Source organism: Myxocyprinus asiaticus, chromosome 26, assembly GCF_019703515.2.
Source record: "Myxocyprinus asiaticus isolate MX2 ecotype Aquarium Trade chromosome 26, UBuf_Myxa_2, whole genome shotgun sequence".
NCBI classification, from domain to species: Eukaryota; Metazoa; Chordata; class Actinopteri; order Cypriniformes; family Catostomidae; genus Myxocyprinus; species Myxocyprinus asiaticus.
The window spans coordinates 23,690,601-23,708,931 of record NC_059369.1 but is presented as its reverse complement, the minus strand read 5'-3'; the positions used below and the strand labels follow the sequence as shown (position 1 = coordinate 23,708,931).

Genomic DNA, 18,331 nt, shown 5'->3' with positions numbered 1-18,331 from the left:
GCAAAGGACATTGCTGGTCAACATAGCAGATAAATTAAAGGTGTTGACAGAACAGATATATATGGTATAAAACAGCATCACTCAGTGCAACATTTAAAATCTTTATTTACAGTTAAAAGCCACTTAATTTATTTGACAAGAAAAATGTGCCATGTTCAATTGTAAATAACAGTCATCGTTAAAAAATGTGGTGCATCATGCACCAAATATAGCTGCGATTATTGATAATTCCTGACACTATGTGCGTCAGATTCACACACAAAGACAAAACGAGGATCTGAAGTTTCATTTTTATCATTAACATGCATGCTGTGTAATAATAATAACAAAATGACTGTATCGCATTCAGGGAATAGGTTTATATAGGTCTAGTTGGCAAAAGCAGTACTTGACAAATCCAGTGTTCAAGTCAGTCAGTGCTAGTATCCAGGGAAACCAAAGCTTGCAGAGCGGGCTGCACTTCTACCCACAAGCTTCCTCCCAGTTTCTGGAAATGACCCTGGTAGAGATGACTGCTGGGGTGAGATAGCAGCCAGTTGGGCCTCCTGGAGCTCCCTAAGTAGATATGAAAAAGCAGTTTATGCTGAGAACACAGACATTGAAAAGAAAAGAAAAGTTTAAAACAATATTAGAGAAAGCACAAGTACAGTACTCAATTGTTTTGTGTTAAAAAGTTGAGAACAGTTTTATTGTGAATAACTGCTATTAGAAGGCATGACATAAAAAAGGTAAAAATGAGGCTCAAGATTTTCAGTATTTTTCTCCATGATTATTGATCTGTGTTTGTAATCAGCCTTATATATTTACATGCACTCATTTAGCAGACATCGTTATCAGAATGGACTTACAAATGGGAATACAAGCAGAAGCAATTAATCCAAGAGAGAAAAAAATAGTGCTACCATAGAATAGTACAATGAATGCAATATAACCCCTGCCTCACCTCTCCAGTATGGCTGTTCTGAACTTTTCCACATTGAGCTCCCTATGAAGCTGTGCAGCCAGTTTCCCAGCCCTCTCTTTGTGCAGAAAATTGTGTCGACACAATGCAGATGCAGAAGGTCTTATATTAGGATCAGGATCTAACAGCATCTGTAAAATTCAAGTATATCAACCATATTACGGGTCCCATCTAGATCCACTGTAAGAAAAACCCATGAAACAAGCATATTTCAGAGAATCTTTTAGAACAGCCAAAAACTGCAAACACTGCAACTACACTTGATTGTTATTGTATGCCCTCTGCTGGAGGGACTTGGAAGTACGGTCACTGTAACAAATATAAAAGGCAGATATTATTTGCACCCTGGTGCAAAAAGAGTCGGACAAAATGCAGAATCTTACCGTGGCTGCTAGGAGAACACTACACATTCACACACCGTCTTTACACCCCACGCCACTGCAGTGACACCTATTGTTTAGTTTGTTGTATATCTCTGTGGTTCCACCAGACTATGGGGCGCAAATAGCTGCACTGTGTGGCAGATGCCATGTACACCAGGGTGCAAATAGACACTCAGAATATAAAATACATGTATATATTGTACTTTTGGTATTTTCTAATATGAAAACATGAACTGTGCGCACAAAAGTCTCATGCATATTCAGATGGTGAGAAGACGTGTGACCAATAGAAGAGCGAAACGTCACATAATGACCTCTTGGATCAATAAAAAGAATTGTTTCAAAGCTGTATTTTTTTACTGGTGCAGGAAGTGAGCAGTGTATTTTTAAAATTTAGAAAATAATATTATTTGCTATGTGATTTATTAAAACCAGGAGCCATATTGTGTCTGTTGCGGTGTCCAAAATAATGTAGTATACTCAAAACTGTGTGATCACTGCTTGAATTTTACCTTTAAAAGGTCTTTAAAGGGTGGTGGTAACTCCTTGGTCAAGCTAGGCAGCTGACTCTGCCTAAGGCTGTGCCAGTCATCTCCTTTCTGGGGAAGTGGTGGAGCTCCAGTTGCTAATAGCACTGTAAAGCCCAGCGCAAAAATATCTGCTTTAGGAAGATGGGTGTAGTCCTGCAGTTAAGATAGAGACAGTAGAGTAGATTACAGAACAGCCGGTGACAGTCACAAGTTAACTAGTTTCCAAGTTCAGTTAATGCTTTAGAATATATGATCAGTGAAGTTCTCTGGATGAGAAAGCTATCATTTCAATTCCACATTCAAATGGATGCTCTGAAATGTTCAAACTGTTGTTGTACCTCTCACAGGACCTCATAGGCCAGGAAGTGGCTGTCCCCTTCCTCTACACGTGGGCTTGAGATGGACGTCACATGACCCAAGTCACCTACAGAACAAGACATATCAGATATATCACATTGCTGTGTTTTATAATGTCAATCAAACTGAAATACTAAAAACATGGAGGATAAAGTCAGGTAGGAAGATACCAATTTTATATACAACCCCAGAGGAAAGGCTTTCATCCTCTTCTTCACTATCTCCCTCTCCACCAGCACTAGAGCTGTGTCGATGACAGATGAAAATATTACCTGAAAAGTATAGAATTTTTACATTATGCCAGTCAAAGGGTCTATGTTTTTATAACAAGCTAGAAACAATTAAAGAGATGCAAAAAGAGAGAGACAAAAAACTGGGTTTGATGTCAATATGCACCAGGCCTGAGCTGTGGATGTATTTGAGCTCCATGGAGACCTGTAGGAGCAGATCTCTTAGCTCTGGGACGCTGAAGAACTCCCCCTGCTCTCCCTTTACAGTTATAGTGTCATGGAGGCTACCCCCTTTATAAAAGAAAAAGCCTTTATAAATCGCATAAAGCCCACCAGAATAACATCCTCCTTATAAACTGAAGCCAAAAAGCCAATAAACTGAAATACATAAAGTTCAGTGAATAAGTCTGCATAGCCCTTTCAGAATTCATACAAAGAGACAAATAAAAGATTATATTTTTTATTAAGTTCTGCCCTTCAGAAGCTACATAATTATTTACATATATCCCACAAGACATAATTTACACAAATGATCCAGTTCAGAAGTTCTCAAACAGTGTGTTGCCTTCTTGAGCATCAATTCATTTTTGTACCTTCTGTAACAGTGTATGAGTTTCTCAATTGTCCTTAATGTCAAAAGCTGAATCTTAACATTATAAAGTCACTGTTGGGAAGAACTCAAGCGTGCAGAAGATGCTGGTGTAACCGGTCCTGCTCAGAGTGGGATTCGAACCGGTGTCAGCCGGCAAGTGAGGAGAACATGCTAAGGAGGAGGCTAAAGGTTACGCAGGGGTCGGCATCCTATGGCACGCTTGCCAGCATTGGCATGCGGAGGGGTAATCACTGGCACACCAGCAACTGCGAGAGAGAAGTAGACTATTTTATTTATATAAATTACACACCTGCATTCCAATCTACATCTTGATGTAATCCTTCCTCATGATCACACAGCGTGTTTTCATCAGCTGAATGGGAGGCTAAACAAAAAAGTAAAATATGTGACGAGACTACAGTATACCCAACATACTCGTGCAGTGTGTGCAAGCCATTTGTGCATCACCAGCCGGCAGCGCTTCACCTTTGGTTAATCACGTGAGTAAACGCCCGCTTTACCAGGCTGCGTGAATGACAGCCTACATTCCATGTTTTATTTGTTTCCTTTTGCTTTCAGAACAACACGTGATGTAATAAGGAAAACACAATTTTTAATCCTGGAGATTTCTAACCCAGCATGCAGGTACACCCTCCTTAAACCATGGTCACACTCAAAATTACATTAAAAGATTAAAAGAGAAAACATAAACCCACATTGTGTTGTTCAAAAATCATAGTCTATTCAAAATATAAATTAAACCTGGAAATAAAGTTTTAGGATTTTGCAGGTGCGATTCACCAAAAAGGGCTAAATAGTTGATCGGCTTGTGATGCACGAATGGCTTGCATGCACAGCGTGAGTCTCGCCACACTTTAATAGTGTTTAGTCTCCCTTTCAGTTGATGGAAACATGCTGCATGATCATGAGGAAGGATTACATCAAGATGTAGATTGGAATGCAGGTGCAAAAAACTTCATTAGTTAGCTCCTCTCTCGCTATTGCTTACATACTAGTGATTACATGATTACAATGACATAATATAAGAAATATTTAAGATTCAAATAAGCAAATTTGTGACATTAACTGTGTTAACTCATTTTGTACAAAAGGACATGTTTTCTTTCATTAAAGCTCTTTCACAAGATGCTCTGTGAAAATTCACATGAGGGGTGTTCGGCACAGCGATTTACCAGGAAAATAAAAAATGGCATTCCATGTCAAACAGGTTGCCGACCCCTGGGCTACAGCCTCTAGTGTGAGTCACTAGTACGCCTCTTGAGGCCAAGGGTGTGAAGTGTACACATACTGCACAGCTATCATGTACAATCTAGCTACCCTTACACTGGGAATCCAAAGAATAAACAGCACCTGGAGGATTTTTCTTAAGAACAGCTTCATGACCATATTAAAAACCAAGGGGATTTCAACTTTTGAACAAGATCATTTGTGTAAATTCAGCAATTATTTTGTCTTGTAGAATACATGTGAATATCTGCTGTGTCAAATGGTTTCATCGGGGCAGTAAAAAAAAAAAAGAAAAAAAAAAAGAAATTTTTATGATCCCTCTTATTTTTTTTTTTTTTTTAAATGATTCACATTTTGCAGACTCTACAATGGGGATGCAAACATGTATATTACTACATGTTACTCAACTGTAACTATATACACATGTATACCTATCTTATTTTGTGTATATCTATAATTGTTTTGTGATTTTCTGTCCTATCATCACAGTACTCGTTTTGTTTAAACATGTGGTCATCCTCTGCCCATGCTGAGTAGTATCGGACAACATGGGGGTGATGTCGCAAAACCGCATGGGCATACACTTCCTTTAAGGCCAGCTGCCTAAAAAAAAATAATTTAAAACTCAGAAATACCTAGGACACATTTTACATTTATCAAATAATGAATAAAAGTGATTTGACCTGTCAACAATCAAAAGAGAACAGTTCTCCAAAACTCTAATTGCAACGTTTATTTCAACCTAACCGTACAGTGTTCCTTCTAACAAATAAAAAATACATTTGCGAAAGAGAAGATATTAAGAGGCCTCGGTGGCCAGCAGTGCTAGCTCACTCATTGGCGGAGCCTGCAATTGGCCTGCGTGAGCTCTTGATGGCATACATGCAACCGTCCAGCCTCTTCACACATCGGTAAACGGCACCAAACTCACCCATGCCGATGCAGCCCAGCTCAAGAAACTCACTCTCATAACGTGACAGCATGCGGGCTGGCACAGCTGGCCTCTGAGGGCCGACAGATGGGTGAGAACACAAAGATTTGCCAAAGCTTTAGGCAGGATTATGGAAGAGAATGGTGATTAAAGATTTGGGGTTCTTTAAAACAATACCTTCGATGGAAGGAAAAAATCTCATCCTCCGATGAGTTTTGAGTCTCCTTGGATCTGTTGAAATAAATGTACTCAGTACAAGCAAATGCAGGTAGAATAAATCAAAGTTCCACAACAGATTGTTGTGCTTTCCAAGAGCTATGTTACCTGTGTCCATCATCGTCATCATCACTCCTTTGGCTCTTCTTCTTATAGTGCTCACTATTCCTGCGCACTGTGTCCGGTGTAAAAGGGTTGATGTTCACTGAGGGCACAAGGTCAAAAGCAGCAGAAAGATGAAGGAATCTTTGACTGCGAAAAGGCTTGCTGCTAGAGCAGGGCAGGGTCGATTTCGACAGCAAACTCTGTGAGGGGAGAAAGTTTAGTTTGGTATAAACAGTAAATACAATGGTTTATAGGGTTCAGTGACAATCCAGACTGCTGCACCTGGACAGAGATTCTCACACTTTTACAACAGTTCACAATAAATTAAAACACTCTGGTGAACGCAAGTAAATTGGGACACTCTCTGATTTTTCATTAGCAAATACAAATTATTCCAAATAGCTTAGCCACTCACACAACACCATTTTAAATGTCTAAAGTGCTCCACTACACTATAGAGGAAAAATAAAAGAAATATTAAGTACTATAAACCAGTGGTTCTTCATCTTTTTGACTCCGAGCCCCCTTTATTGTCTGAGACAATTTTCAAAGCCCCAGAAACTAAGAATGTCAATAGATTAAAATACTTATCGCAATTAGTTTCATGATTCCAGAGGTATCAGGAACTGACAGTTTATATGTTGTGGGCCTACACCATTATTTTTGCAAATATCAGCATTTAAATGAAGTTATTGAATTTTATATAACTAATTTAAAATAATTTTAAGTCATCTTGAGGCCCCCTTGGAAGCTTGCTGAGGCCCCCTGGTTGAGAACCACGACTATAAACTACCCCTCCGTATGAAAGGTGCTGCAAGTTTACCTTTGGTGTACTGGGTGAGTCACAAAGCCGGAGTTTTTTCCAGGCAGCATAAGGTATGGGAGAGGTGGGAACGGATGGGGAAACTGTGACACTCCTGGGGAGGTGGCACTGGACCCGGGGTGTTCGACAGGCTGCTGAGTGGCTTCTAAATGGGACACTCCTTGGTGCCCATTCATCAAAGCTATCATCACTGCTGTCCTCGTCCCCACTGCTGGAGAAGTTCAAATGCTGCTGCATTGCATTCACAGAGGCCATTTCAAAGCCACTGCTCTCAGAATTAAAGCAACACAGACAAAAACAGAGAATTATTTCATAAGATAAAAAGATATTTCTCAAGATACTTAGGAGGATAACTTTAATAGTGCAAGGACAGCCAGACATTCTTGTCTGTAATGTTTGGTTACATGTTGAGAGTTACATGAGTTAATTATGTAATTAATAAATTAAATAAATTAACTTTATTAAAGGTACTCTCAGTAATGTTTTATGTATGTCATCATTACACTGACACCAAGGGGAATGAATGCAACTTCATTCAAACACAATATTTTCAGGTATCAACGGCATCTTAGAAATTCACTCTTCACAGTCAGTCGTAATTAATTAATTAGTGAAATTGTCCAATAACAGGGTGATTACTAAGATTAAGCAAGTAGTATTTGGCTGATCATGTGATCCTAACATGGCAGCCCCCATTAGGGGAACCACTCCATGTAGAATAAAACAGCCTTTATAAGGTCATATGACTGGAGTCTTCATCTTAAGTGAGTGGTCATGATTTTATTTACTTGTGTGTCAGTATTAGTGGCATGAGCATGATGTAAGTGCCCTTAATTAACTCTGCTATCCTTTTCATCTTTGCAAAGAAATTTAAACACTCTCAATTTGAATATTTCTTAATCTATTTAAATAAACATCTACATAAAAAAGCAAAAGTTTGATTTAGAGGTACATGAATTCTGACGGTTAAGGAAAGCTCATTTTGGTAGTCAGAGTCGTCTGTATATTAGGGAATTGCGCACACAGGCAACATCATACTATTTCTTTTTCGGGTGGGATGTCGATCACAATAACCGTTTTACACCACGTGAGCGGAAGTGAGTGACATCATCACAACAGTGTATGCCTGGGTAGCGTCTGCTGTTACCCCGTCTCGATTACTACAGTTAGGCAACCTCTGAACTGCATCCGCTATGTTCCGTCTCATGCGTAGCCGTTTGTCGCTCTGACCGAGCCGAGTGCGACGACTTTGTTTCCCCCTCGATTTAATATTTTAATTAATATTAAAGAACACTATGGTGGAGCAGTCGGATCGCGCTCCGTTGCTGGACTGGGAGGAGGTTCCCCCGGCCGAACTTCCCCCATCGGTTCCGTCGCCGGAGTCAGAGGATTCATTGCAGTCCGGTGTATCGAGTTTACTGTCCTGGGGCTGTGTAGGGGCAGAACTCTCCTCGAACACAAGCCCGGTGAGACCGAATAAAGTAACAGCTGTTTTAGGTGAAAGTGCACGTTCCCCCTATAAACAGAGCGGCCCGGGAGGAGATGCTTCTGCCACGGATGAGGAGGGAGACTGCGCATTGCATGGACTGTCAGTCAGAGACCGGAGGATCAATGGATGGGAGGAAAAAGATCAGATTGTTGCCGTGTTTGTTGTGACTTTCGACACGAGATCGGGTGAGGTTTAAACACTGATGAAATACTATTGCATGACTAATTGAGATAAAATAGGGTACAGCGGGGCTAAAGGCACACTTAATTAGATTTTCTCCCAAAACACTTAACTACCACAAAACTATCCTTGACACCTGTTTGTCACACAGAATTGTTCTGATCCATGAGATCATTGCACGTAATGTCTAAAGTTTGATTGATCGATTTTTTTTTTTTTAAATGTTAGAAATTTATGAAGCTAATGAAAATCCCTGAAATTCTCACATTTGTTTTGAGACAAAATACTTATTTGTTATTTTCAGTTTTATTCAAAGTGATTAAATCAAAAGTTTTTAATAACTGTCCAGTAAGTGAAAGGATAGTGTTTGGTGGTAAAAAGCCCCCAAATAAAACACATTTTTTTTATTTTTAATAAAATGGGGTGAATTGATTTATGAAAAATGTTCAAATCCAATCACAATGGACATTAATTTGTACTTAACACATTATGAAAGGCCAAATGTGTTTGAAATGAACAGGTAATGGTGCACCCTTTTCTGAAGAAGTTATTTTGAATAAGCAATATCCTAATTTGTTACTCAAAAAAGCATCTTGCTGTCTCAAAATTATTTTGCATACATTTTTGCCCCTATATTTACACAATATAAAGCACATGAGGACCTTTAACCCCAAGTGTGTGGGGTAAAATGCTCTTTTGCCACCTTAAAAAAAAAAAAAAAGAAAAATATATATATATTTTTAAATTAAAACAACCTGTTATTAAAACTTCTGTTATTATTTCATTTCTCAATTTATGTTGCTCCATCAATATTCAATAAAAATAAATCAAATTTTCTCCATTTTGTGATCAGAAAAAAAAAGCTAATTTCCCTTAATTTGTGCCTTTAGCCCCATTGTACCCTACTATCCTTTATTTTGCAGACGCTCGTGTCTGTGACAGATATATCCACTTTCTTTCATTATGGGGTGATGTTTTGCAATATCACATTTGAGGAAATGAATGAAGTGAGAGTTGTATTATTAAGTCATCCAGCTGACTACAGTACTGTCTTTTTACTGACTTCCTCTTTTTAGTCTTAGGGAGCTCAGCCGAGCCATTTGAAGAGTTTTTTTATTCCTTCTGCAAACACCATTTGATTAAAACCTGGTCCAACAGCTTTGCATTTGTTTACATAGGCCCTCATTGTATCTTTTTCAGGGAACATGATAGAATGGTGCCTACCTCAAGATGTGAACCTGGAGGGAGTCGAATTCAAGTCCATGGCCAGTGGCTCCCATCGGATCTCAAGTGACTTCATGTAGGAATTCATTTTGTAGAGCATATTTCAAAATACAAATACAAGTATATTTAAAGATATAAGCAATCGTCATCTGTCACATCTCAAATAACCAGATTTTTTAAGGAGCACTCCATTAAAGGCTGTACTTTTGGGCTGTACTTTTGGCAACATTCATAAATATATGGTGTAGCCTACTCATTAAGCCCATAATAATTTTGTCCCAGGCCCTGTGGATTTAAACAACAGCCCTGTTGGTCATTATATGCTGTTACATTAAGATCTTACCAAATGATACCACCCCTGGAGTCGCGAGTTCGAATCCAGGGCGTGCTGAGTGACTCCAGCCAGGTCTCCTAAGCGACCAAACCTGGCCCGGTTGCTAGGGAGGGTAGAGTCACACGGGTTAACCTCCTCGTGGTCGCTATATTGTGGTTCACTCTCGGTGGGGCGCGTGGTGAGTTGTGCGTGGATGCCGCAGAGAATAGCGTGAAGCCTCCACACACACTATGTCTCTGTGGTAATGCGCTCAACAAGCCACGTGATAAGATGCATGGATTGATGGTCTCAGACGCGGAGGCAACTGAGATTCGTGCTCCGCCACCCGGATTGAGGTGAGTCACTACGCCACCATGAGGAACTGGGAATTCCAAATTGGGGAGAAAAGGGGAGAAAAAAAGAAAAGAAAGATCTTACCAAATGGTTTGTTTTATAATGTCTGCATCATATTCAGTGACAAATGTTTTGTGACCATGGGACAAACAGTTTGATTTGTTGTTACTCATTTTTAGAACCACGTGCATGACATAAACAATGTCATTTAGTGCATGTATGCATCCAGTTCAAATGTGCATGTCTCTTACTGTAGATACTTCCGTAAAGGCTGTTACTTCGGACTAGCGTGCTTTGCCAACATGCCCGTGGAAAGTGAGCTGGAACGAGGGGCACGGATGAAGTCTGTAGGGATTTTGTCTCCTTCGTACACACTATTGTACCGTCACATGCACTTCCTGGAGAACCAGGTCCGGTGAGTGTCTTTTTGTCTCATTAGACACGCAACACTAGTTATGTCTTTCTCATTTGTTCTTCTGCACGCATCATTTCTATTTTTAAGATCTTGTTAATTATTAAACACAAGCTGTGTGTAGCAAGTGATGTCACATGAAATTCATTATTTTACTTTGACTCACTTTTTCTTTGTTTATCTGTTAAATTAGTGATATGCAGTGTGCTAAAATTGTAATTCAAAAACAAATACAAAGTGCTCTTTTTGAACTATGTTTATAATGTTAGAGTGAGTGTCATGCCCAAGCAATTGCATTGTTTTATGCATTTTAACACTTGTGTTCATCTTAATAAAGCAACTTCTGTTTAGTGTAATGCTTTCCATAACAACACTATTTAAGTCAAATTGTGCATTCTTGCAGGCACCAGCTGCAGTGTCCAGGCCAATACTCTCCACTGGAAGCTTTCTATGAGGATAAAAAGGCAGTGTTGCCCCCAGGAGGGAATGGTTTGATCACGGCCTGCCCAACCAACTCTATTGGGCCTATAGTCAACCGCTGTATGCATCCAGAGATGAAGGTTTGAAGATATAACCCAGTGTCATCTGTCAGCTCAAAGTCACACTGTAATAGAAAACTTATACCATCGCATTTTTTTAAATAAGGTTGCAGGAATGTCAAACCAGTATGAGGTCTCCAAGCTCGCGAACGTCTGACGGCTCGTGAGAGTCGTTATTCTCTGTCATCATTTTAATACAGTAATAAACATGGAGAAAACAAGTGTTTACAGACTTTATTCTTTTAATGTGTGACTAGTCCTGCAAAACCTCACTGGTGTGATAATGCCAGTAGTTCTCTCACTGGCTTCAAATGTGCTGTGATGGTTAATTGCGCAACAGGAAGATCGCAGCACATCTCAAAGCTCGCAGTAGATGCGTTCTGCGTCCTCCTGTCCTTCTGAGTTCGTTCTTTCAAGGTAGCATGGCAAGACTGGTCTTCATAAGAACCATAGTCTGTTCTCTGCATTCTTAGAATTAAGAAACACCCAAACACCTGCTAAGCTAATGGGAGCGTTTCAGTTTTGTTTCCATAAAGCTCATCTTCTGCATGCATTTATGGTTGGAGATCGGAGATAAAATCAGATTTGAATGGAACGCAACACTCGAGGGGTCATTCAAGTGCAACTTCCGAGTGGGAAACTCTGATAGCATGTGAAGGCAGCATTAATACGAACATAAATTACAGTTTAAAATATATACAGTGTATCCGGAAAGTATTCACAGCACTTCACTTTTTCCACATTTTGTTATGTTACAGCCTTATTCCAAAATGGACTAAGTTCATTATTTTCCTCAAAATTCTACAAACAATACCGCATAATGACAATGTGAAAGAAGTTTGTTTGAAATCTTTGCAAATTTATTAAAAATAAAAAACGAAAAAAAATCACATGTACATAAGTATTCACAGCCTTTGCCATGACACTCAAAATTGAGCTCCGGTGCATCCTGTTTCCACTGATCATCCTTGAGATGTTTCTACAACTTGATTGGAGTCCACCTGTGGTCAATTCAGTTGATTGGACATGATTTGGAAAGGCACACACCTGTCTATATAAGGTCCCACAGTTAACAGTGCATGTCAGAGCACAAACCAAGCCATGAAATCCAAGGAATTGTTTGTAGACCTCCGAGACAGGATTGTATTGAGACACAGATCTGGGGAAGGGTACAGAAAAATGTCTGCAGCATTGAAGGTCCCAATGAGCACAGTGGCCTCCATCATCCGTAAATGTAAGAAGTTTGGAACCACCAGAACTCTTCCTAGAGCTGGCCGCCCGGCCAAACTGAGCGATCGGGGGAGAAGGGCCTTAGTCAGAGAGGTGACCAAGAACCCGATGGTCACTCTGACAGAGCTCTAGCATTTCTCTGTGGAGAGAGGAGAACCTTCCAGAAGAACAACCATCTCTGCAGCACTCCACCAATCAGGCCTGTATGGTAGAGTGGCCAGACTGAAGCCACTCCTCAGTAAAAGGCACATGACAGCCCGCCTGGAGTTTGCCAAAAGGCACCTAAAGGACTCTCAGACCATGAGAAACAAAATTCTTTGTTTCAACAGACCAGAGATTGAACTCTTTGGCCTGAATGGCAAGCGTCATGTCTGGAGGAAACCAGGTACCACTCATCACCTGGCCAGTACCATCCCTACAGTGAAGCATGGTGGTGGCAGCATCATGCTGTGGGGATGTTTTTCAGTGGCAGGAACTGGGAGACTAGTCAGGATCGAGGGAAAGATGAATGCAGCAATGTACAGAGACATCCTTGATGAAAACCTGCTCCAGAGCGCTCTGGACCTCAGACTGGGGCGAAGGTTCTTCTTCCAACAGGACAACGACCCTAAGCACACAGCCAAGAAAATGAAGGAGTGGCTACGGGACAACTCTGTGAATGTCCTTGAGTGGCCCAGCCAGAGCCCAGACTTGAACCCGATTGAACATCTCTGGAGAGATCTGAAAATGGCTGTGCACCGACGCTCCCCATCCAACCTGATGGAGCTTGAGAGGTCATGCAAAGAAGAATGGGAGAAACTGCCCAAAAATAGGTGTGCCAAGCTTGTAGCATCATACTCAAAAGACTTGAGGCTGTAATTGGTGTCAAAGGTGCTTCAAGTATTGAGCAAAGGCTGTGAATACTTATGTACATGTGATTTATTTTTTTTTTTTTTTTTTTTTTTTTTTTTTTTTTTTAATAAATTTGCAAATATTTCAAACAAATTTCTTTCACGTTGCCATTTATGGGGTATTCTTTGTAGAACTGAGGAAAATTAATCCATTTTGGAATAAGGCTGTAACATAACAAAATGTGGAAAAAGTGAAGCGCTGTGAATACTTTCTGGATGCACTGTATATATTTTTTTTAAAACGCAGATTTTAGTATATCCCACAATATGGTGAAAATTAACTTTTTTTTTTTTTGTTCATATTCTTTTTACAAATTAATAATACAAATAATTGAAGATTAATTTTAATATCTGCTACATAGCTAATGGTAAAACTGTACATGTTATGCACAGTCTATATGCAATTTCAAACAAAAGACATTTTTTTTGGAATATATGGTCCTTTTTTTTATTCCAATAAACAAGTTTATTTGGGTGGTGGGGGTTCTGATGTTCTGTGTGCTCAGATGACGTCTTCATAGGATTATCATATGGTAACTTATTGTATGGGAAAAAATCAGCTTGCGCTCTTCTGTGAATAACTACTTTTGTTTTCCACACAATAAAGAAAGTCAGGTTTAAGTTTCATACGACATAAGGGAAAGGTTTTTTTTTTTTTTTGGTGAATTATTCAATAGCCTGCTTAATATATTTTGGCTTGTGCATCTGTATGCAAGTCATTAATTCAGTGATCTGAACAAACCATGCCACTTGAGTATTTCTGTTCTCTTTACATCTCCAATCAGATCACACACCCGGCTGGCTGCATGTCCCAGTTCATCCGCTTCTTTGGAGAGCAGATCATGGTGCTGTGGAAGTTTGCTTTGCTCAGGAAACGGATCCTCATTTTCTCTCCTCCCCCTGTCGGCGTGGTCTGCTATCGGGGTGAGACTAGAAATCTACTTGTATGTGAAAACACATTGACACATGCCTCCCATCACATCTCGGCATATCTTCCATGACAGATTAAAGACAGCATATGAGCCCAATGATGAACATCATGTTCATCATATACTACAATTGCATGCACTTGCCCACATGCTGTCTTGGTGCCATGCAAATATATGGTAATACTTCAAATCTCAGAGTTTTCACTTTATTGATTATTATGCTCTGTTTTGTGTTTTGACTATCACATATTTTAGTGTACTGTTGCTGCTGCCTTGCTAATGTGTCCATTCCTGGGATGGGTGTCTTAGTTCCGGAGTTGCGCCCCTTCTTCTACGTCAATGTGGCTGACATTGCAGCTCTTGAGACAGAGCTATCTTATGTTGCCTGTAAGTGTCATGGTCAAGCAAGGGAATGAAGCAGGATGCAAAATCTTTAATTCCAGAGGCATAAGAGGTGTAACTAGTGTGAATGATGGATGTTAAATTATATACAAGTCCAGAATTAGTGTACAACCTAGAGGTTCTTGGCAATGGACTCAGAAAAACAAAATCCTTTACTTATTCATCACTGTAATGAGTTGATAAGATAGTAAGAATTAACTTGGAATTAAAAAGTAACTTGTGGAAGTATTATTTCTGAATAAATCAGTAGAATGTTTGTGGTCAGCAAATTGAGACTGGAAAGTTTTGTAGCTTTCTGCATGTATTCTTTGGATTCTCAGGTACAACAGAGAAGATCTTTGAGGAAAAGAAGGAGCTATATGATGTCTACATTGATAACCAGAATGTAAAGACACACAGAGAGAGCCTTCAACCTCTACTTAGACTCAACAATGCTGATAGAGCGAAGTATCGCAAACTCTGTGAGCAGAGGTATGCCAGCCTTTTTAAATCAACCAGGCTTTTTAAAGAAAATATACATTTTATATCTGGTGTTAAACAGGCCTCTATTTGATGGAATTTCTGGTTATAAAAGGAAGATCAAATAACCAGCTCACTTTGCTGCTAGAATAACTATTACTACTACTAGTGGTGTCATTTGCCTAGTTTAATGATGTTGATATTATTCCAGGCAGTTGCTGCTGTACTCTCAGGAAGTGGATGGAGACTGCACATCTAATGAGGAGGACCTCTTCATTCTGTAAGTGATACTCAAACAGAAAGTGTGTTTGGAAAGCAAAGCACTACCCAATGCACATACCATGCAGTTGGTTTTCAAGTTGATTATGCTATAAATTAAATGGAGTAATGCAAAAATTATTTTCTCATACAAAAATTCAGCATTAATGATAATAGTAAGAAATTTCTCTTTATTTTATATTAATTTCATGCAAGGTTGCTAATTTCTTAAAAAAAAAAAAAAGTAAAAATCTGGGTTACAGCGAGACACTTAAAACAGAAGTAAATGGTGCCAATTTTTAGAGGATTAAAAGGCAGAAGTGTCAGTTGAATAAGCTTTGTTGGTGTGATAAGCTTTGGAAGCACGTGGATTTTCTACTGTGTTTGTTGGTTTGTTTTTTTACCCTTTGTTTTGCATAGCAATGAAAAGCAATGGAAAATAAGTGGTAAAATCAAAGAAAGGAAACATGCGTAGACCATAATCACAGGCCTGTCATCAAATTTTTGTGCAGACAATGCAATGTATGTTCAACAACCCAAACCAATTAATGTCATTAAAAATGAATCTGTAAGGAATTTCCCTCTTGTGAATCAGGTTCTTCATGGAGCAAAACAACCGAATCTTCCAGACCCTGTCTGAGGTGGCGGGAAGCGCTGATCCAACCCTGACGGCTGAGCATGTGAGAGCCATGGGGCTGGATCCTCACAGTGATCGCAGCTTTCTCGTCGACCTGCTGGAGGTCTACGGCATCGATGTCATGCTGGTTATCGACAACCCCTGCTGCCCGTAAGAATCTCTATCTCTGGAGCCCATTTTCTATTGGGGCTAAATCACACTCCCTGACTACCTGCTTTCTTTTCTCTCTTTCTCTGGCTTGGCTCTCTCAGGAGTCATTCCTGACCCTCCTGGATTACACTGTTGCTGCCAACACCTACAATGCCGGTGCAATCTACCTGCAGGCTTTTTGTGCACTCTGCAGCAAGTCAATCCGTGAAGTCTTTCTGCTTATCTGTCTGTCTGTGTGCTTTATCCTTCCAGCCTGGATTTCCTCACAAATCAGCCTAAGATTTTATCCAAAACGTGATGAAACTAATCTCTGTGCCTCTCTCTCTACTGCTTTTCAATGTGTGGTCTTCAGTTGTGACTTTCTTCTTGCCAGTGCTGTCTTGGGCAGCTGATGTGATGTCTCCAGTGGGTATAAATCTGCTTCACATGGACCCCAGAGAGTCAATGACATCCCCAATCTATCAAGAGATCATCTCTATTCTGGATTCGCCTTTTTCTTGCTGGTAACAACGGTTTGGTAATGCCTGCCTTGAATGTCATATCTGTATTTCTAATAGTTTTATGGTTAATGCTTATTACACACTACTGTGATGGTGATGATTTTCACAATCTGTACTGTTCATGTACATTGTTTTGAAAAAACAGGCATCGGTCAGTGTTTTTCTTGTTTTCCTCCTACAGTGAGGTTTATTTTTGATCCATTATGCATGGACAAATGAACACAATCAGTTTTGATTCATAAAGAGCTGTATTTTGGAGTGTTTGTGGATTGCCTAAAGAGAAATGAATCTCATCTCAGTGCCCAAGTGTTATTTGATGACTGACTCTTGATACTCCTTTTTTTTTAATCGACAAAAACAGACAATGTTGTCTACTCTCATTCAATGTAATTACACTGAATGGGTCTTGTTGTACTAAAAATTATGGAAGCTGAGCAAAAAACGTGTGTTAATGATGGACAGGCCTTTAATCACTATCACTTTTGGTACTGAATGTAAATTGTACATTTTCAATCCACTGGTTGCACGTATGATGTTAAACAGACACAGAAATGTTATGTTATACAAATTGCTCTAAGGAAATGAATGATTCAATTTCTATCTTTGTCATCAGCGAATGCTCTATTACTTGTGAAATTCACTTAATCAATTTGTCTATTTATATACTTGGGTTTTTTATTTAAATATATCTGGGTTGATCATTGCTGGATAACAGCAGCAGACTGGCCTCAAGAGGCTGACTGATTGTGGGTTTGTATGTTGTTGTTTCTGGAGCCATATCCTGTGAAAACTCTAACTGGACACTGAACTGTTCAAATGATTCATAAAACGGTATTAATCTAGGTGAAATTTCTATGAAGTATTTGCTTTGTCCTTTCCGTTTACATTTCCATCCATCCACTGTCTATGTTGTCTAGGTTGAAATACAGATATGTGACAAAATTACCCATAGTGAGGGCGAGTGCACCAAAAGTCTTGAAAATGAGTGCAGGCACTCAGGTTTGGTACTGTTTGATAGGTAAAATTACAATTAATACAATATTTAAAGCTGAAGAGTGTCATTTCTGTGCCACTAGCTCCACTGAACAGAATAGCATAAATAAACACTGTCTTTTAAAACAGATTTCTGAACATGCCCTATGTCTCCCTGTGGTCGAACAAACAGACAGTCCCACCCCCAACTCACGGCATTGGTTGAGTCAATGTTGTTGAGTCAAGCTGGATGGGCTGCTCAAAACAAACAGGAATTTTCATAGCATCACAGTAAACAAATAAAAACCTACAAATGGCCTACTTATAGTTGTCTCTGCATATTAAGCTGGGATAGGAGAAAATATTTTAACACTGAAAAGATTACATAGTTCCGCTTCAAGTTAACAAAATAATGTGTTGCTTCTCGCCCAGTCAATTTTAAGGATATAATGGTTAAATGTGGATTTTTTTCCCCCTCATTTCTTATCAGAGAAATTAAGATAAACCTTTCCTCTGTATTCAACTCTTACATATTTTTTTGGAAACATCCTCTTTTTGGAAGAAGATTGATTGTTTAGTGTCCTCCTATTGTAAATAAATGGAGAATGTATATTTAGCAGCCATGTAACATAATTGTACAGGTTGAATTGTCTGGTATTGTGTATGTACGATAAATAAATTTTTTGTGAGTTATCTAAGTGTTACACCAAGTCTTTGTCACAATAACAGGCTAAATGAATGTTAAGTTTTACTCTACCAGTATTGCCAAGCACTACTGTAACGCCTGTCTTACACACTACCTATAATTAATACAAACTTAAGCATGTGTTTGTTGTTTTCAAGCCAGTGATTCTTATTCACTTCCAATTTTAAATAAATGGTTCCTTCTTTTATACCACATGCTTTGTGCAAAGTTGATTTGTGACCATTAAACAAACATTGGATTAACTGACAGAATATAGGAGTGAGACTATTAACAAGTACACAGAAATCTATGCTTTACTAATGGAAATGACA

At 39.2% G+C, this 18,331-nt stretch overlaps 1 protein-coding gene and 1 pseudogene across 4 annotated transcripts; one reads left to right on the top strand and one right to left on the bottom strand.

Annotated features, from left to right (window-relative positions):
- Nucleotides 1-221: 221 nt before the first annotated feature.
- On the bottom strand, nucleotides 222-6,983 carry LOC127417046 (wee1-like protein kinase 2; annotated as a pseudogene).
- Nucleotides 6,984-7,484: 501 nt separating this feature from the next.
- Nucleotides 7,485-18,212, top strand: LOC127416686 (DENN domain-containing protein 11-like). Of its 4 annotated transcripts, none has more exons than XM_051656190.1 (10): nucleotides 7,485-8,050; nucleotides 9,246-9,345; nucleotides 10,193-10,351; nucleotides 10,752-10,908; nucleotides 13,793-13,931; nucleotides 14,192-14,323; nucleotides 14,659-14,809; nucleotides 15,009-15,077; nucleotides 15,651-15,842; nucleotides 16,216-18,212. In XM_051656190.1, the coding sequence occupies exons 1-10, from the start codon at nucleotides 7,672-7,674 to the stop codon at nucleotides 16,232-16,234; spliced, it is 1,497 nt and encodes a 498-aa protein (XP_051512150.1). In that variant the 5' UTR covers nucleotides 7,485-7,671; the 3' UTR covers nucleotides 16,235-18,212. The 4 variants fall into 4 exon arrangements, with proteins under 4 accessions (XP_051512150.1, XP_051512147.1, XP_051512151.1 ...); XM_051656187.1 differs by having other exon boundaries at nucleotides 16,195-18,212; XM_051656191.1 differs by having other exon boundaries at nucleotides 15,944-18,212.
- The last annotated feature ends 119 nt before the right edge of the window (nucleotides 18,213-18,331 follow it).